Source organism: Eleutherodactylus coqui, chromosome 1 (assembly GCF_035609145.1).
Source record: "Eleutherodactylus coqui strain aEleCoq1 chromosome 1, aEleCoq1.hap1, whole genome shotgun sequence".
NCBI classification, from domain to species: Eukaryota; Metazoa; Chordata; class Amphibia; order Anura; family Eleutherodactylidae; genus Eleutherodactylus; species Eleutherodactylus coqui.
The window spans coordinates 324,310,470-324,331,813 of NC_089837.1; the positions used below are offsets into that span (position 1 = coordinate 324,310,470).

Here is a 21,344-nt window from a genome sequence, read left to right on the forward strand (position 1 = left end):
CTCCATAGAAGACTGCAGAAGACCCGGACTGCGCAAGCGCGGCTAATTTGGCCATCGGAGGGCGAAAATTAGTCGGCACCATGGAGACGAGGACGCCAGCAACGGAGCAGGTAAGTATAAAACTTTTTATAACTTCTGTATGGCTCATAATTAATGCACAATGTATATTACAAAGTGCATTATTATGGCCATACAGAAGTGTATAGACCCACTTGCTGCCGCGGGACAACCCCTTTAAATACCTGTGGATGTCATTTTCTCTTCAGGCGCAGATTGCGTCTGCGGGAAAACACCCGCGGCATGCTCCATTTTTAGTGCGGGTCTCCCGCGGGGACTGCTCCCGCAGGCTTCTGTTGAAGCCTATGGAAGCTGTCCGGACCCGCGGAACACCCGTACCTGAATTTCTGCTCTCTGGCGCGGTAGCGCGGGAGAATAGGAGTTAAAAAAAAAAAAAAATGGAGTGCCCGGCGAGCACATCCGCCGGGCCGAAGAAAGAAGATCCGGCCGTGATGGAGGGAAGAGCCGCAGCGTCCGGACAGATAAGTTTCATCTTTTTTTTAGCCTCATGTCCCCGGGAAAGGAGGGACCCGCTGCGGGATTCTGCATGGAGAATGGCCTGTGGACATGAGGCCTAAGGGGTCTCCTATGGTGTAAAATGACAAAACAGATGATACTCACTGCTGCTCACTTGCCCCCAACCGCCGACTCCGGTCTCCCTGCTGAGGTCATATTTAGAGGCTGAAATCAGCCAGAGCTGCCTACAGATAAGCTGCTGCAGCCAATGAAAGTCCTTAGAAACTATCGCTGAGCACTGTCATTGGCTGCAGCAGCAAATGTATAGGACCTCACAGGCTGAAAAAGGTTTGACTGAGAAGTAGTAAAGTGAGTCAGCTACTTCAAGTAACCTTCCCTCATTGATGGCCGTGTGCATTTAATAAAACCCCTGAACACACCACTCATATTGAGGGCTGTGTTTTGAATGTTAGAGCTGCTGCTTCTGCATTCTCTTTTTCACTTTTCCTCACCTCTTCTCTTCACTACGATGGCGCTAGATATATTGTTCCCATTTTCCTTGGCCATCACATGACTATTGTCATGTGACATTACTGGCCATCTTTGTGAAGCCTAATACCATGCTATGAGATCTGTAGTATGATGTTGGATACTTTACAGGCGTTTCCTGTTTTTGTTAACCTGGGGCTATAAATAGGTTGGGGAAGTGTATTCCTGTACCGCGTAAAAAAGTGGATGGGTGAAATGTGCAGTGGAGATGGCAGCTGCAGGGTCTCTATGTATATATAATCCCTTGTATACTTTGCACTTGTACTTTACTGCTATACTATCTGTAGAGGGAAGGCTCTTTATATTTATTCTACATAACTATATCTGTTTTATTATGTTACTCTAGTTATATTTTGCACTTGCACTTTATGAACTTATTTGCTATGCTGATTAGGAGGAGATATATTTAATATATAGATCAGGGGTGTAACTATAGGGGATGTGGTTGCTCCCAGGCCCAAGACACTTAGGGAGCCCATAAGGCCTCTCTTCTCCATATAGTAAGCCTAGTAGTATGAATAAAGCATTATAGTTGGGGGCCCTGTTACAGATTTTGCATTGGGACCCAGAAACTTCGAGTTACGCCTCTTATATAGATATACAATATATAAGTACCCTGTACAATTATGCTCTGTGAAATGTGGGTGCAGATTCCTCTTGCTTCGCTTTAACACAATTGTATCCTGGTCTGTTAAAATGGGTGTCTTTTATTCTGTATACTAATAAATTATATATATATATATATATATATATATATATATATATATACATATATATATATACATACACACACACACACCTTTTTTGTTCTCTGTGGTCTGTTTTGGCAAATTAATTATATATTTGACCTTGCTGTAACCCTATTGGTCCAGTCAAATAGGTGTTGTGTGCATTCAGAAGTTTGCTAAAAAAAAACAAAAACAAAGATTCATAACGACACCAATTACCTAACAAGGATTCCCAGTGAAAAGAGGGCTGGAGAAAATGCAATGTAGATATGAGCTATATGTCCATGTATATTGGTCACTGGTAACAGTGATCCAATGAGCGGTTACCAATAGGATCACCGTTCTCAGTGACACAAGCATTTTGCATTGCAGTTAAGGCCCTTTTACACGGAATGTTATCGCTCAAAATTTGCTCAAAAGCCATTGCTGAGGTTCAAAAAGTTGATGAACTATAAATCTGACATTAAACTACTCATATACGGAAATAAACTTTTTGATCACCACTATAAAACTTTCGAACTACTCAATACCTCAGATGGGATAGTTCCCATCCTAAACACATCAAAAAGGCCATCATCCACAGCCAGGACATCAGACACAACCGAATCTGCTGCAACGCAACAGACAGAGAGGAACATCTATACCATCTTAAAAGGAGATTTATAAATCAGAGCTTCCATCCCACCTCAATTGATGACCAAATCAGCAGAGCCACCAGGATACGCAGAAATCAACTACTCCAATACAAGGAGAAGGAAAAACAATCGTGTGCCTCTAGTAGTGACCTACAATCCGCAACTAGAGGTACTAAGGAAAACCGCAAGAAAACTCCACCATACCCTGCACAAGGATGACCGTCTGTAAACCATATTCCCGGACCCTCCGCTTCTGTGTTACAGGCAACCTCCTAACTTGAGGAACTTTATAATCAGGAGTGCATTACCCTCTGACACATAAGAAGGAACTTATACCTGTAAGGTTGGGAACTGCAAGACCTGCTCACATGTATTGACTGTGGACAGGATACAAATCCTCAACACACAACAAGACTATAAGATCCGTGGGACATTTACATGTTCCACGTCTGATGTTTACCTGATTAGGTGCAGTAAATGTCCTGTTGGGGGCCTTTATTTTGGAGAAACAGGGCAAAAACTGAAAGCCAGGCTAAGATCTCATCGCCATACAATTAAACAGAGAAAGACAGAGTTACCTGTGGCTGAGCACTTTTCTAGTCATGGACATGACATAGGAGATATGAAAGGTATGATATTGAAGGGTGGTTTCAAGTCACAAAGCCATAGAAGAATTTGGGAATATAAATTTAGAACAACTTTTGACACGTTCAATAGAGGGCTAAATTATTCATGAGGATTTATGGGTGAATGGCATGTATGAGAACTGTATAGCACAGATAACACTTCTGACCTGGTGACCCCACTCCCACCCCCACCAACAGTAATTCAGGGACCATAAACTTTCACTCCCTTATTAGTGTCTGATTAAAAATGTTTATATTTATGTTGCAGTATTCCTGGCCTGGCAACCCCCCCAACAGTAATTCAGGGACCATAAACCTCACTCCCTTATCAGTGTCTAGTTAAAAATGTTTGTGTTTCTGTTGCAGTATTCCTTGAAGTGCAAACCAATCACACCCATGTCTGTGCCTTGTCATAAGTATGTGTGTCATAAGTGTGTATAAATATGCATGCCTCATCGGATATATTTAATTTAAGACTGAAGAAGAACCCTGCGTTGGTTCGGAAGCTCGCTATTACATCATGTATTTTTGTTAGTTATTAAAAGGTATCATATCTACAAAACTACTTGGTTTCTCTTGCTGGGAACAATCACATAAAGTTAAGAAAGTAACATCAACATGGGTTCTTTGCAGTTAGTGTTTTAGAAACATCATACATTACACAGTGTACAAACATTATGCATTGTTTTACATAGGCCAATTAGAAGATTAAATTTTGTGATTAATATTCGCGATTGAACAAACTGATATACCAAAACAAACCTGATACTTATATTCCTGATCATTTATCTTTAAATGGGTTCTACAAAATATAAAAAGTTTCAATACCTATTTTGGACTAGAAAACCGAAAAAAAAATCTTGCTGAAAAGTTCCTGTGTGTTATAGTGTTGAGGTGCCTAACAGCAGTAGAATTACCTCTACCCAAAAGCGTGAACTTCAGTTTGTTGATAGCAGACAGGCAGGCAGCAAACTGATTCTTGGATTGTGTTCAGAGTCGATTGGTAACACACCATGTATCTCCCACCCTGGTGATACATTGTGAGGCCCCTTTGGACACTTGTGGCCATGCTTTTCCTTAGATAAGTCATCCTCTCTAACAATCCTACTGGGCTGCCTGGAACATTGTTCAACAAGATTCTAGATGAGAGGGACATTAATGCATAGGTTCTTAGGCTACCAAGGAAGGGGTTAAAATATGAGCCCCACCCTGAAAATAAGCCCTAGGTACACTGCATGGAAAAAAAGCAATACTCACCTAGCAGGCGCTATCTGAGTCCCTCCCGCTGCTCTCCGGCAGGCTTCCGTGCAATCCTCAATGCAAACGGAGTATCTCTTGCTGGTGACGGGGCTTGAATATCCCGCCTCCAGCAAGCGATTAGTCTGATTGGTTCCTGAGTGCCCCCTCAGCTAATTAGTTCATCAAGCACCGGCTCTGATCACAGCCATTCATTGAATGACATAATTCAAGCCCTGTTACCAGCAAGAGATGCGCCGTTGGCATTGAGGACTACATGGAAGCCTACCGAAGTGCCAGTGGCCAGCAGGAGGGACATGGACCGTGCCTGCTAGGTGAGTATAAGACACCCCTGAAAATAAGACCCCGTGCCTCTTTTGGGGCAAAAATTAGTATAGGACAGGGTCTTATTTTTGGGAAAACAGGATAATTCATTCTAGGTGAGGAGCATGTTATTATGCGGATATGAGATGATTTTGTTGCAATATTTAGCTTAAACTGTTCAGTATTATTAAATCTTCATTTCTTGAGATCAACTAGCATAGAAACACATACAACTGATACTGACCCGGACCAGGAACATCTGCTGCAGCGACATCACCTGACCAACGACTTGTGTTTGACACAAATGCAGCGCTGGAAATGTAATGTTTGACTGGTTCTTCATAATCCACTAGGTCATAGTGTCCTGGTCCTGGGACAATTGGTGTCTTGGGCACTGGCACAGCAGGGGCTGAGAAACAAAGGTAATGTTTCTTCCTAAAGGACAAAAAATAACTCTTAGTACATAAAAATACAAGAGGAGACATATGAAGTATATACATTTTTTTAACATGCAACTGTTACAGATCTTTAAAGGGGTTTCTGGGACTTTAAAAGGGCCTAAAACTTAAAGGGGTTGTCCAGAGCCAAAACCTCAAAATTTTCAATTAGCCCATTCCCCCTGTCATCCCCCGGCATAAAGCAGCCCTTTAAAGCGGTTATAAACCGCTTCCTACTTACCGTTTTGAAGAAAAAACAACTTATAAAGTTCTTCTTCCAAGATGGCGCCTGTGATGTCCCAGGGTGCGTTCCACGGTGCACCGTGCTTCCAGGAGGCTTTCATGCGCGCTCCCGAGACGCCGGTCATGTGAGCAGGTGACTGACGTCATCGGTGGAGGCGTGCACTTGTAATAAATGAAACGCCGCTCCCGTGCAGTGATAACTCGTCTGCGCATGCGCAGATGAGCTGTATCGCGCGGGCACGCTGGAGCAGCTCGTTCACAGCGGGGAGAGTACAGACTGCGCAAGCGCGTCTAAAAAAGACTGCTGAGGAAGAAATTAGACGGCTCCATGGCGACGGGGACGCAGAGACAGCGCGAGGACGGAGAAAAGTGAGTGAATAACTTCTGTATGGCTCATATTTAATGCACGATGTATATTACAAAGTGCATTAATATGGCCATACAGAAGTACTGAACCCCACTTGCTTTCTCGGGACAACCCCTTTAATAAAAATGGAATACCCAACTACTCCTTCTCCAGCGCTGCAGCCCTGATGCCTGCTACATGGAACCAGGAAGAAGCAGCAAGCGCTTATGTGCCATTCATTGTGCACATGACCACTCCGTCACTCACCAGCTTCAGCGGCCTTAGAAGAATCACTGCTAGAGGCAGAAGTGGCTAAGTGGTCACATGCCCAACGAACCACAAGTAACTGCCCACTGCTTTTTCCAGGTTCAGTGCAGTAGGCAACCAGGCTGCATCGCTGGATTGGGAGTGGTCATGATAGGCGATTTTAATCTCTTTTAACTTATTTTTAAAGTCCCGGAAAACCCCTTTAATTACATTTGTAGACCAAGCAAAGAGCACATCTTACAATGCACAAAGAAAAATTTCTCACTCTTTCATAGATGAATATAGTCATAAATAGAGATGAGCGAGCACCAAAATGCTCGGGTGCTCGTTACTCGAGTCGAACTTCCCGCGATGCTCGAGGGTTCGTTTCGAGTAACAAACCCCATTGAAGTCAACGGGCGACCCGAGCATTTTTGTATGGGACCTATGCTCCGCTAAGGTTTTCATTTGTGAAAATCTGGGAAATTCAAGAAAGTGATGGGAACGACACAGAAACGGATAGGGCAGGCGAGGGGCTACATGTTGGGCTGCATTTCAAGTTCCCAGGTCCCACTATTAAGCCACAATAGTGGCAAGAGTGCCCCCACCCCCAACAATTTTTACTTCTGAAAAACCCTCATTAGCAAGGCATACCTTAGCTAAACACCACACTACCTCCAACAAAGCACAATCACTGCCTGCATGACACTCCGCTGCCACTTCTCCTGGGTAACATGCTGCCCAACCGCCCATTTCAGTAATAGTAGCAGTCAAGACAGGCCCCAGTAACAATTCCAAAGCAGCAGTATAGGGGGAGCACAGTATTAGTTCCATTTTAGTAGTAGTAGCAGTCTAGACAGGCCCCAGTAACATATCACTAGCAGCAGTATAGGGGGAGGACAGTATTAGTTCCATTTGAGTAGTAGTAGCAGTCTGGACAGGCCCCAGTAACATATCACTAGCAGCAGTATAGGGGGAGCACAGTATTAGTTCCATTTCAGTAATAGTAGCAGTCAAGACAGGCCCCAGTAACAATTCCAAAGCAGCAGTATAGGGGGAGCACAGTATTAGTTCCATTTCAGTAGTAGCAGCAGTCTAGGGTATTAATGAGCGACTACTACCCCCAGCACACACGCAGTAAACTGAAGACGGTCACAGGCAGCCCAAATATAGTATTTTTTTCCAATTTTTGGGAAAAAGCCCACTGCCTATATAGCCTGTATATGGATTTCCCTGTTGGAGGATGACTGTGGTTATTGAAAGCACAGTGCAGCCAGAAAAAATTATGCGCAAGGCTGGGTAATAATGAGCGACTACTACCCCCAGCAGACACGCAGTAAACTAACCACGGTCACAGGCAGCCCAAGGATTTTTTTTTCCAATGTTTTTGAAAAAGCCCACTGCCTATATAGACAGTATATCTCTTTCCCTGTACCACTGTCCCTGCCTCACCAGTACTGCCCCTATACTCAGTAAAATGACTGCAGACTGAGGATGCTATGGTCTGCGCGCCCGATATACAAAAAAAAAAAATGTGCAAAACTGCTAAAAGCAGCCTCAACAGTACTGCACACGGTCAGATGTGGCCCTAAGAAGGACCGTTGGGGTTCTTGAAGATGAAGATAACAGCCTAACACTCTCCCTATAGCAGCTACAGCAAGACGGCACTTTCCCTAATGTCTCTCAGCGTGTGTCTGTGGCGAGCCGCGGCCGGCCCCAGTTTATATACTCGGGTGTCACCTGATCTCCCCAGCCACTCACTGCAGGGGGGTGGGATAGGGCTGGAACTTCACAGGAGGAAGTTGTAATGCCTTCCCTGTGTTTCTATTGGCCAGAAAATGGCGCAAACTTTTCTGGGAAGAAAATGGAAGTGACTTGAACATCGCGTGGTACTTGTCTCGAGTAACGAGCATCTCGAATACCCTAATACTCGAACGAGTATCAAGCTCGGACGAGTACGCTCGCTCATCTCTAGTCATAAAGAATCATTCATATATCGAAAGGGTGTGCCCACCGATTCTGGGGCAGAAACTAAAACAATGTTTCACAATATTTGCATTTTCAACAACAAAAAATAGGTTTGGTTGTGTTAATGGGAAATTCCTGCTTAGATGATATAAGCCGAATTTTGCACTTAACTGAACTTTTTTTGGGGGGGATGAACAAACACTCAAACTGAGTTTACAGAGAAACATGTGTTGTAGAAGGAAAGAAATGTTGAGCACCAATGGTATCCATGAAGTGGTTAGACTGCATTTGTGCGGAATGGGCGTTGCGTATTTCAGTGCGCAATTGTGTTTTTACTGTGTTTTCTTTTTTGTGCGCACAATAATATGCAACAAATATATAACATATCTACTTGCCCGCACATGCATGTGAAGGAACCCATTAATATTAATGGGTTCTATTTTCTGCGTATTGCAAACACAAACACTTTAGCGAGAATGCGCCCTTAGGCGAGATTCACATTGATGTATTTGCGTGTGTATTTACATGTGCAATTCGCAGAGAATAGGACTCACTGAGTTTAATGAGTTTCTTCCCATCTACGTATTTTGCATATGAATTTCGGTCACGCAAAAAAACTAAGAATACCCTACTTTACTGCACATATGCGCATCAAAAGTCCTCATAGAAGTCTATGGGGTGTGCGCAAATGTACGCACAATCTGCAGGAAGATGCATAATACGCTGCTTAATTCCGTGGGAAAAAGAACACATTTGGAACTCATTAGACGAACTAGCTATTTTAATTGGTGGGTCTTTGCGCTACGCAAATTAACAAGACTTGAGGGTGCAAGAAGTACAGTAAAAGAAGAACACAGGTCCTGGGAGAGATGATATGGCCCCACAGAGCCCTGGCCTCAATATCATGCAGTCTGTCTGGGATTACATCAAGAGACAGAAGGATTGGTGCAAGCTACATCCAAAGAAGATCTGTGCTTAGTTCTCCAAGATGTTTAGAACAACCTCCATACAGGTTCCTTCAAAAATTGTGTGCAAGTGTACCTAGAAGAACTGATTCTGTTTTGAAGCTAAAGGGCGGTCACACCAAATATTGATTTGATTTACATTACTCTTTTGTTCATTCCCTTTGCATTTTGTTAATTAAAAAAAAAACCTATTATTAGCACTTCTATTTTTGAAAACATTCTTACTTTGCAGCTTTTTTTCTAAAACTTTTACACAGCACTGTATCTTTGTATCTTATCAGCCGGAAAGGGCTATCTGGCGTAAAATTGGAAAAATAGTAATCTAAGAATTGAAGAAGTGGTTAATAATAGAAATTAAATCATGTGTGGCAAAAAGCTGGAAGCAATAATGTTTGATAGTAGAGTGATTTTTTAATGATTCCACTTCAGCAGAACTGCTACATTTATAATTAGTGATGCTATGAGGAGAGGAGAATTATAGATGCTATTTTATTGTTGCTTTAATTACATGGTGGTCCAAAGGTATGGAGACACCTGAATAAATGGAAAACAGTGTTTGGGAACATCCTCCTGTGTGTGGCATGTTGCTAAGGCAGGGTTTCCCAACTCTCGTCCTAAAGGCACCCCAATGAGTCATGTATTCAGGATATCCAATAGTAAGAACACCTGTGGCAATGTCTGAGGCACCGACAATAATTACATCACCTGTGCAACACTGAGGAAATCCTGAAAACATGACCTGTCGGGGTGCCTTGAGGACTGGAGTTGGGAAACACCGTGCTAAGGGGAAGGGGGGCAAATCTGAGAGAGGCGGTATCCAACAAGGTGACCATTTTGAAAAGGCAGTATAATCAGTAAGCCGCCATCTGGGAACCAAGTTGATATTTTCAATGGGTAGAAGTGCACATGATATATGTATGTGATACAGAATTTGATGAGGAATGAACATCTGTACTTAGATGTCATGTACCTCTATTCCTTACAAAGTGCTTAACATTTTTTCAGTGACATGGAACACAACAATGATTCACTACATTATATGCTCCACATTGTTTTGAATAGTCAAGGCTATCCTCTTCTTGCATTCATGATGCACTAAGAGCAACCCCTCAGCAAAAGGTAGTTGCACAGGCATCGAGGATCCATTGTTGCACTCTGGATTTCCACTGTGCAAACCCTGGACTTGACATCAACCTACAGGAAGAAGTCAAATGCGGTGAGATCTGGTGAGTGTGGTCTCCAGAGATCAGCACATTCTCTGCCCTCTCCTAGCATGTTAATCTCGCAGCCATAGTTGTGTATGTAACAAAGAGAAAATTTATAATAACTTTGGCAGGAATAAAGGTATGTCACATTTAAGACCCATTTGTATTCCTCGTCGAATTCTCTACCAGATACATGTGATATGCAGCCCTTCCCATCTGAAAATATCGACTTGGTTCAGAGATGGCAGCTTTTAAAATTGTCCCCATGTTGGACCCCCCTCCTTACATATTTGCCCCTTCCCCATAGCAACATGCCACACGCAGGATGGTGTTACCAGGCTTTGGACCACCCTGTATTTTATATGCATGTACAGGATTGTTGACTTGACATGCAGTGAAGCATAATTGTTTGTATATACTCTACTTATAACAACAAATATTTGGAAACTTAGGCCCCATGGCCACGGGCAAAATTGAATTGTGGGTAATCTGCAGTTCAATATGTCCATAGACATTCATTGGGCATCCCCAGGTAATTCTGTGGACGTCATTTTATCCTGGAGTGCGGATCACGCACATTGGATTAAAAAATAAATAAATAAATTTAAAAAAATCGCAGCATGCTCCATTTTTTGTGGTTTCCCGCACAGACGGCTTCCATTGAAGTCAATGGAAGGCATCCGATCTACGGCACAACTGTGGATGACAGTGTTGCTGTGTCGCAGATCCACAGGAAAGTAGGAGATTTAAAAAGAAAAAAAAAGAAGAATGGTGCATGAGCGAGGCATGCCGCTGGCGCGCCTAGACGCATCCACCATGTAGAAGAAAGAAGATCCGTCTGCGATGGAGGAGACCCGTGTCGCATCCGGACAGGTGAAAGAATGTATTTTTTGGCATCATGGCTGCGGGCACGGCAGCAAACCGCTGCAAGATTCTGCACTGGGAATCCATGAATGTCCACGAACATGAGACCTAAAAGTCAGTTGCAAGGACATCTGACACTGCAGGCCAGAAGTGCAAAAAACATTATAGAACCACAAAGAAAGAAGAAAATCAGCACTTGTTTTACTTTTTCTTGCAGGGAGGGGACATACAGATAAACATGAATTGCAGAGTTGATCCATAGTCCTATTTTTATACCAATGGACAACAGAGACCTTGAAACAAATATGCAGATTTTTTTATGCTACTGCATACATTTTCTTGATAAACATTAAAGGGGTTGTCCCGCGCCGAAACGGGTTTTTTTTTTTTTCCACCCCCCCCCCGTTCGGCGCGAGACAACCCCGATGCAGGGACGTACAGAAAGCTTACCGGAGCGCTTACCTTAATCCCCGCGCTCCGGTGACTTCTATACTTACCTGTGAAGATGGCCGCAGGGATCCTCTGCCTCCGTGGACCGCAGCTCTTCTGTGCGGTCCATTGGCTGGAATCGGCACGTGACGGGGCGGAGCTACACGGAGCTACACGGAGCCCCATAGAGAACAGGAGAAGACCTGGACTGCGCAAGCGCGGCTAATTTGGCCATCGGAGGGCGAAAATTAGTCGGCACCATGGAGACGAGGACGCCAGCAACGGAGCAGGTAAGTATAAAACTTTTTATAACTTCTGTATGGCTCATAATTAATGCACAATGTACATTACAAAGTGCATTATTATGGCCATACAGAAGTGTATAGACCCACTTGCTGCCGCGGGACAACCCCTTTAAGTATTACTGGGTCTCTATCCAGAGACTAGATAAAAAAGATGCAATTCAGAAGCCAATGGTCCAATATAGACGTTAAAGGGGTTGTCTTGCGGCAAGCATCAAAATTTCACCTTACCCCATTCCCCCTGTCACCCCCCTGGCATAAAATAGCAAATTAAAGCGGTTTTTAAACTGCTTGCTACTCACCGATCCGGATGCACTGCGGTTTTCTCCCATGGTGCACCGCGGGTCTTCTCCCATGGTGCACCATGGGCTCTGTGCGTTCCATTGCCGATTCCAGCCTCCTGATTGGCTGGAATCGGCACACGTGATGGGGCGGAGCTACGATGACGACGTGGTGACCAGCTCTCCGGCACGAGCGGCCCCATTTACCAGGCAGAAGACCGCACAGCGCAAGCGCGTCTAAAAAAGCAAGAAGCCAGCGAAATTAGACGGAGCCATGGAGACGGGGACGCCAGCAACGGAGCAGGTAAGTGAATAACTTCTGTATGGCTCATATTTAATGCACGATGTATATTACAAAGTGTATTAATATGGCCATACAGAAGTGTATAACCCCACTTGCTTTCGCGAGACAACCCCTTTAAAGGTTATTAGAAGAATGAAGTATGGTTAGTGGCCCGAGGAAAAAGAAATGCAAGATAAAAGAAGATCAGCCTTAGGTAATAAATGGCTAAGACTAAGATGCAGAACATTGCTGGAAGATATGATGACAAATACTGAACTCTAGGTCACTTACTTACTGTTGTTTCAATGGTTCATTTTTACACTAAAAGCTGTGAACAAGAACTTTGCCTGAGGAGTATGTTCTTCAGAAAAAAAATATTTATTAATCTACATTACCCTGTCATGTCAGTTATTTTAGCTTGAACTATTATAAAGAGACATGAATGACGATCACCATTGTGTGTTACCTAAAAATGCAAATAAATAGTGGAGAGAATTAGCTAAAAAAAAGCAGTAGAGAACCATCAGTTTTAACTGTGTTAGCAACTGCTGCTCTTCTCCCCAGTGGCATGCATTAGTGGTTGTATTTTCATGTGGCCCGTGCCAGGGAGAGCAGGTGCTTGGCTGTTGGATAACAACCTTGCAGTTGCTCAAACAGCGGTGATCAGAGAAACCTCCAAACTCAGCTGTTTAATGCTTTACATACCATGTTCAATGTGACCGTCACATGTAAAAGGCTGACTGAAGGAGGGGCTCCCTCTGTAACCCATCAAATCCCCGTGACGTGATTACTGGGTCCCGATGGGTTGCTATGGCACCTGTGGGCTTGAATATGGGTCTGACAGCTCTGATGGTCATGGGCTTTATAGTACACTGCTATACTGAAGTGTGAGAGGGTGAGACAGCCTCCAATATGTGTACATTGTTCTTGTTACTGTAAATAGTCCACTACTGTGTGTTTTACTATTTGTACACAAGAGGTCACTGTTCTGCAGAAAAGATTATGGTCAAGCTGTGAGGTGACAGGACCATGGTAGCCTGTGATTGGAGAACCCGTTGCCTGGTTACAGCGTGCGCACGGGAGGAGAGAAAATTAAAAGCGTGCGTACACTGTGAGTTGGGCAGTTGGTCGAGGAAGCCATTTTGAGTGGAGCTACGGAAGAGGGAAGGAGGTCGTATCCTGAAGGGACCGGAGCTGCAGCGGATTCAGATTTTCACCAGATGCCCGCTGGATGGGAGAAGACTTGCTGCCGGGGATGTTGCTGAACAACCGGAGCGAGACTGGATATTGTGTGGACAATACTGGATGCCGCTGAGGAAGTGAGTAACGGCTCTCTGCGGTACCGCACGCTTTTCTGGAGGAGCCCCTCATCCGTCTAGACTTTTTGGCCGATCAAACAGCAGACCGGTCTATGTGCACGCAAGACACCATATTTTGGCGCCAAGTTACTTGGGACTGCATTTTGGCCTGTAGTTAGATTAGGTAGGGTTATGGACCGTGTCAGGCCACACTTCAGCCGTCAGTAAGAAGCTTCTGGAGAACATTCACCTGGCTATATAGCTGCTGTTATTTATACATACCCCTTATTGTATTGGTCTGGGGGGATAGAGTCAGTGTTGTTAAGTTTGTAAGCTGTTGTGCTGCACCGCCGGTACTCAGATCACTCTCCCTTTCCTTTGTTCCTTAGTAGCGGTATTAATAGGTAACAAGGGGCAGGATTATTTAGGCCTGCCCGTTAGGTAAAAGCATAGTTTATTATAGTAGCGCCCTCTGGGGAGTACAGCGCTGTACAGCACAAGGGCCTCAGCCATCTGGCTGAGTGTATGTGAGTTTTGTTGGGTTACCCATTGTTTGTGGTCACGTGGGCCACAGAGCTTTAGTAAAATTCGGTTTGCCCCTGAACTGGTGTCAGAGACGTTTTTCTTGTTTGTGACTTCGCTGTATCCTGGGGAGCCCACCCCGGTACACGGCTTACAACTTGGCGTAGTCGGCAGGATACAGCGACTGTTATGGACATGAACACGGCAGAAATTAATCCAGTAGCGCCGGCCCAGGGTTCAGCTCAGGGTGCCCCAGCACTGTCATTACAGCCCACGCCAGTCACTTTAGCCCAGGTAGGATACTTGTCAGTTGGGGCATTAATGCAGCAACTGCCCAAATTCAACGGGAAAAACATGACGTTGCAGGACTGGGCCGAAAGGGTGCGAAGCGTGGTTAAAATGTGCAACCTGACCCCTGAGGTGCGTGCGGAAATAGCGTTGGGGGCCTTAGAGGGTGATGTAAGACGGACTGTAATGGTGCGGCCCGAGTCAGAGAGGGACACCTTAGACAAAATATTGTCCCTGCTGGAAGGAGCTCAAGGGGGACGCACCAAGGTAGCACAATTGCGAAGCCAGTTCTTCAATCGGTCACAACGGGAGGACGAGACTTTGATGCAATATTCTAACGCCCTACAGGAGATATTGAATGAAGTGCAGCGGCGGGACCCAGAGGCTATGGGAGCCTTCCGGGGGGTGGACCGGCTATTACGCGACCAGTTCATAATAGGGTTATCCAATAAGTTCTTGCAGGACAAGATGCAAGAGATAGCCTGGGCGACGCCTGAACTGACATTCTACCAGGTTTACCTGGCTGCAGTAGAGAGGGAAGAGGAGCCCATGCCTGTGGCTGTGAAAGCAGTAAGTAGCACCGGAGTGACCAGAGGTCGATCGGGTCCGGAAGACTCGGAGTCCCTGAAGGATATAGTCCAGGCCCTGCGGACAGAGTTGAGGGAACTCCGAGTAGAAGTGTCCCAGATGAAAGCAGGGTCACCTCAGGCTCCAAAAATGGTCCCACCACCCTACCTGGCTCCATCAAGGATAAGCCAGGTGTGTGGGCCCACCAACAGAGGTCCTTCTAGTGTTCGGAGATCGCGGGGACCCCTCTGCTGGTACTGCCAACAGTATGGCCATATCGCCAGAGAGTGCCCGATGCAGGTGGAGCCTGAGCCGCCGTTAAACTCCCAACCGCCGCAGTAACAGGGCGAACTGCGGCGGTTCATCAAGGTCCAAGTCCTGTACACGATGATCGCGATCTGTATGCTAACAGCCCTGTTATGGAAGCGGAGATGGAAGGCAAGAAAGTAAGCTGCCTAGTTGATACTGGGTCGGAGTGCACCCTGATGCCTCTGGAGTTCTTTGAGAGACACTTCGGCCACATGATAGAGCCGGAAGATGGGAGTGTCATCAGATTGACGGCTGCAAATAACGGGGAGATGAATGTACGAGGCATAGTCTGGATGCGGGTCTGCCTATTTGGGCAGGATATTGGCAGAAAGGGGGTCGTACTGGTGGATCACCCCTCGAGGAAAGGGTTAGATGTAACGCTGGGAATGAACGTGCTGAGAGACCTAGACCAACATCTTTATGCCAAGGAAGGGCCTAAATACTGGCAGCGGGCCACCTCACATCGGCCGACTCAGAAGGTTTTGCAGCATATGGTGAGGAGCTACAGTCTGCAAAAGAGCATCATGTCTGATAAGGCTATTGGGCGCGTGAAGGTACCACTGAGGGCCCCGATGAAGATCCCTCCACGACGGGAACAAATCTTGATGCTGCCGGTAGGAGCTGGGAGGAAGCTGAATGGGCTAGAGGTTTTAATCGAGCCCGCGCCCCAAGGGGAAAGGTCAGCCCATCCCCTGGTAGCTCGGGCTCTTGCCACTGTTAAGGATGGATGTGTGCCAGTACGCTGCATCAATGTTTCGGACAGTGAGTTGACTGTTCCTGGAAATACCCTGTTGGCCGAAGTTTATGTGTCTGAGGGGGATATCCTCCGGCGGAGAGGCTTCACACTACAGCCAGATAGAAGGTCAGCCTGGACCTTTGCAGTAGAGATCAAGCAAAAAGAGGCCCCGACGTCGGAGTGGAACGGTCGAGTGATTATGGCCCTGATGGGGGTGGATCTCCGGGCCCTGACTCCGGGGCAACAGACGCTTCTGGAGGAGACTCTGTGGGAATTCCAGGAGGCATTCTCGAGGCATGATGAGGACTTCGGGTGTGTTTCTGGTATCGAACACGAAATACCTACCGGCGATGCCACGCCAATCAGGGAGCGGTACAGACAGATCCCACCCAAGATTTACCAGGAAGTGAAAGAGATGGTGGCCAGCATGTTGGAAACCCGGGTGATACAGGAGAGTCAGAGCCCTTGGGCTGCCCCAGTGGTCCTGGTGCGGAAGAAAGACGGGGGTCTTCGGTTCTGTGTAGACTACCGGAAGCTAAATGCACAGACCATTCGGGATGCCTACCCTCTTCCGCGGATTGAAGAGTCGCTGTCCTCCCTAGGTCATGCCAAGTTCTTTTCAACTCTCGACCTGGCCAGCGGGTATTGGCAAGTGCCTGTGGCCGAAAAGGACAAGGCGAAAACAGCCTTTATCCTACCCATGGGACTCTATGAGTTTAACAGGATGCCGTTCGGCCTGACTAATGCCCCGGGGACATTTCAGCGGTTGATGGAGCATTGTCTGGGTGACCTCAACTTTGAGTCGGTATTGATCTACTTGGACGATGTGGTAGTGTTTGGGACCTCCTTTGAAGACCATCTTCAGAAGCTGCGACAGGTCCTAGGACGGCTGCGAGACCATGGGCTTAAAGTCAAGCCCAAAAAGTGCCAACTGTTCAAGCAGCAGATAGAGTACCTTGGGCATGTGGTTACCCCAGAGGGGGTGCAGCCGACTACCAGTAAGGTGGAGGCCGTCCAACAGTGGCCCCAACCAAAGACCCTACGGGAGGTGCAGGCTTTTCTGGGGTTGGCCGGGTATTACCGAAGGTTCATACCCAAGTTTGCTCACCTGGCTAGTCCGCTAAATGAGCTGCTGAGAGGCACGGCTGGAGGACCCAAGAATCGTCCCATTGAGTGGGGGTCACGGCAACAAGAGGCTTTCGAGGCGATAAAGAAGGTTCTAACCAGTGCCCCGATCCTGGCTTATGCACGGTTTGACACCCCGTTCTTGTTGTACACTGACGGAAGCCTCCATGGTCTGGGGGCCGTGCTATCTCAAATTCAAGATGGACGTGAAAGAGTGATTGCTTATGGCAGCCGGTCTTTAAGGGAGTCGGAGCGCAATCCCGACAACTATAGCTCTTTTAAGTTGGAACTTTTGGCACTGGTGTGGGCCATGACCGAAAAGTTTGCGGAGTACCTGACGGGTGCCGAAGTGACTGTGATGACGGACAATAACCCGTTAGCACACTTGGAGAATGCCAAGCTAGGGGCTCTTGAACAGAGATGGATGGCTCGCCTCTCCAAGTACCAATATTGTATCCGGTTCCGGTCGGGAAAAGAAAATGGCAACGCGGATGCGCTTTCCCGAGTTCCTGTAGGATTGCCGACCCAGAGTGGTGATGAGGAGCTAGAGGACATCGAAATCCCGGATCTTGGCAGGGCGCCCACTTTCCAGAACATAACGCATTCAAGTGGGGTGGCTTCGGGAATGCCAATGGTGTTGGGAAAGACGTTAGCAGATTGGGAGAGAGTCCAAAATAGCTGCCCGGACCTAAAGAAAGTGAAGCAGTGGGTCCAGAGCAAAATATGGCCTCGGCCTGAAGAGCGAGCCAGCTTAACTCCAGAGGGTCAAAGGCTGCTAAGACAGTGGGATAAATTGAGCGTTGTCCAGGGGGTCCTGTGCAGGACCATATACCTACAGTCAGAGTTGCAGTACCGACAACAGATTGTCATTCCCATGTTGCTGGGGCCGGCAGCAGCCCGGGAGGCCCATGACAGGGGCGCCCATTTTGGGAGCGATAAAACATACAAATGGCTCCAGCGATTGGTGTATTGTCCTGACTTGGGAGACATGGTGACTGAGGCCTGTCTCAAGTGTCGGCCCTGTGGACTGAGTAAGGGTCCCGAGGAACGGGCTCCTATACAAACTATCAGTACATCTGCCCCCCTAGAGATTTTGATGATTGACTATGTGCAGATTGGGTACTCTACCTCAGGACATTCCTACTGTTTAGTCATGACAGACCATTTCACTAAATATGCGGTGGCCATACCCACCAGAGATCAAACGGCAGAATCGGCTGCAAAAGCAGTTTGTAAACATTTTATACAAGTGTTTGGGTGTCCACAGAGAATTCATTCCGATCAAGGGGCTTGTTTCCAGGGTACTCTGATGGGCGAGTTGTATCAGCTCTATGGGATTGAACGTTCCCGCACGACCCCATACCACCCCCAAGGGAATGGGGCGTGTGAACGGTTCAACCGCACCTTGATCCAGATGCTGCGAACTTTGGAGGATAGCCAAAAGGCTCGTTGGCCAGAGTATTTGCCCGAACTGATGTGGGCTTATAACAACAGGGTACATAACACTACGGGTTACTCTCCCCATATGCTGATGTTCGGGAGAGCAGGCCAGGAGATTGAGGATCTCCACATGCCCGACCCGATGGGGCCACCCCCGAGGAATACTACAGCATGGGTACAAGAACACCGCCGTCGGTTGAGAGCGGTGCACAGGGTTGTGGGAGAACGCCTGAGGCAAGTGGTGCATCCAAACTCAAGACCAGTGCAGAGAGATGAGTTCACTTCGGGTGACCGAGTGTTAGTCCGGGCCAAGAGGCCATCTGGAAAGTTGGATGGGCGGTGGGAGGCGGTTCCGTATATGGTGAAGCGAAGGGTAGATCCTGACATACCAGTTTATGAAGTAGAGCCAGTAGGAACTGGGGGACCCTCGCGGAGTCTACACCGTAATATGTTGAGACGTTGTAACTTTGAAGAGGCCGCAGCTGAGAAGGAGGTGTCTACACCCGCCATGAGTACTAGGGAACCTCCCTTAGAAGAGGAAAGCTGGGTCATCTCAGTCCCTATCCCGGCGGAGGTTCCAGTTCAGACAAATCCGACACCCAGGGAAGGAGCTACACAATCAGCAGTGCATCCTTCAGTGACTGCGCCCAACTCCCTTGACTCTATGACTCTGCGTAGGACAACTAGGTCCAACGCTGGCGTACCTCCACTGCGCTATGCGCAGGACGAGTTTGTTTGGGTAAGGTTGCCGGGGGCGTCAACCTCTAGTGGGGTGGCATGTGAGAGGGTGAGACAGCCTCCAATATGTGTACATTGTTCTTGTTACTGTAAATAGTCCACTACTGTGTGTTTTACTATTTGTACACAAGAGGTCACTGTTCTGCAGAAAAGATTATGGTCAAGCTGTGAGGTGACAGGACCATGGTAGCCTGTGATTGGAGAACCCGTTGCCTGGTTACAGCGTGCGCACGGGAGGAGAGAAAATTAAAAGCGTGCGTACACTGTGAGTTGGGCAGTTGGTCGAGGAAGCCATTTTGAGTGGAGCTACGGAAGAGGGAAGGAGGTCGTATCCTGAAGGGACCGGAGCTGCAGCGGATTCAGATTTTCACCAGATGCCCGCTGGATGGGAGAAGACTTGCTGCCGGGGATGTTGCTGAACAACCGGAGCGAGACTGGATATTGTGTGGACAATACTGGATGCCGCTGAGGAAGTGAGTAACGGCTCTCTGCGGTACCGCACGCTTTTCTGGAGGAGCCCCTCATCCGTCTAGACTTTTTGGCCGATCAAACAGCAGACCGGTCTATGTGCACGCAAGACACCATATTTTGGCGCCAAGTTACTTGGGACTGCATTTTGGCCTGTAGTTAGATTAGGTAGGGTTATGGACCGTGTCAGGCCACACTTCAGCCGTCAGTAAGAAGCTTCTGGAGAACATTCACCTGGCTATATAGCTGCTGTTATTTATACATACCCCTTATTGTATTGGTCTGGGGGGATAGAGTCAGTGTTGTTAAGTTTGTAAGCTGTTGTGCTGCACCGCCGGTACTCAGATCACTCTCCCTTTCCTTTGTTCCTTAGTAGCGGTATTAATAGGTAACAAGGGGCAGGATTATTTAGGCCTGCCCGTTAGGTAAAAGCATAGTTTATTATAGTAGCGCCCTCTGGGGAGTACAGCGCTGTACAGCACAAGGGCCTCAGCCATCTGGCTGAGTGTATGTGAGTTTTGTTGGGTTACCCATTGTTTGTGGTCACGTGGGCCACAGAGCTTTAGTAAAATTCGGTTTGCCCCTGAACTGGTGTCAGAGACGTTTTTCTTGTTTGTGACTTCGCTGTATCCTGGGGAGCCCACCCCGGTACACGGCTTACAGAAGTATAGTAATGTATTAGAAGAAAGATAAAAGGTATAAATAATTTTACTTTTCAATTATTGTCCCATGAACAGCTACCTTAAGGGCTCCTACCCGCTTGCGTTTTTTTAAACAATGCGTTTTGTTTAATGCGAATATCAATAGGACTTTCTAATGTTGAAAATGCATTGCAAGTTTGTGCTTTGCGATTTTAACATTAGAAAGTCCAATTGACATTCTCGTTAAAAAAAATGCAGAGTCAATGCAGCGTTAAAAAAAAAACACAAGTGGGTAGGAGCCCTAAAGCTGACAACTGTTGGGCGCATAATTGCCCGACAGCTGTCCCAGCGATAGTCCTTCAGTTAACGTAGAAGGAGCGCGCCAGAGATCTTTTCCTGCTGCCCGCCTGCAATCACTGAGAACAGGCAGTTGTTCAAACAATAAATGAATCCCATTTACACTGAGCGAGAAGTTGCTCACTGGAGACTTTGTTTCAGTGATCTGAAACAAAGCGACAAGCAACTACTGAGCAATTTTGCACTCAGTGCCCAGCCAAATATTGCCAAAAATCCAACGTTTATTCTTGTAAAAATAGCCCCACGTAAAAGTACCTTTGACCTCCCACTAAATGCTAAGAATATATAAGACAACACATTTAAATAGTACTGAGGTATGGAGCAAGGAGGAGATTCTACTTTACATACTATAAGCTGGGGTTGGCATGAGTTACTTCTGTCAAAATGTCCTGGCAGTTAAATATGGCAACATCGCTCTTCCTTTTACACAGGTATATACTCACTTAATAAGTCCTGCATTAACTATCTGTGCTGAGCCTTCATATTAATTGCTGCAAAGTGCAAGTCATGGTCTACGCATCTGCCTCTCTCCCTTTTTAATCTGATGCCATCCTAAACTTTTGTCAAATGCTTTGATCCTTAATAAATTTTTATGATAGACATGGGCAAAAAATATTTTTTTCTCTGTTCAGTATTTCCTCCACAAATGCAACAAAAACTAAAGTCAGGACCTCC

The 21,344-nt window shown here is 46.5% G+C and overlaps 1 protein-coding gene across 3 annotated transcripts in view; it reads right to left on the minus strand.

Moving 5' to 3' along the window:
* STPG1 (sperm tail PG-rich repeat containing 1) overlaps window positions 1-21,344 on the minus strand; it is a 98,425-nt gene that overhangs the window by 15,396 nt on the left and 61,685 nt on the right. For all 3 annotated transcript variants that reach the window (XM_066575091.1, XM_066575092.1, XM_066575093.1), the window contains one exon: window positions 4,856-5,046. In XM_066575091.1, the coding sequence (XP_066431188.1) occupies window positions 4,856-5,046 (191 nt within the window). The remainder of the gene's footprint in view (window positions 1-4,855; window positions 5,047-21,344) is intronic.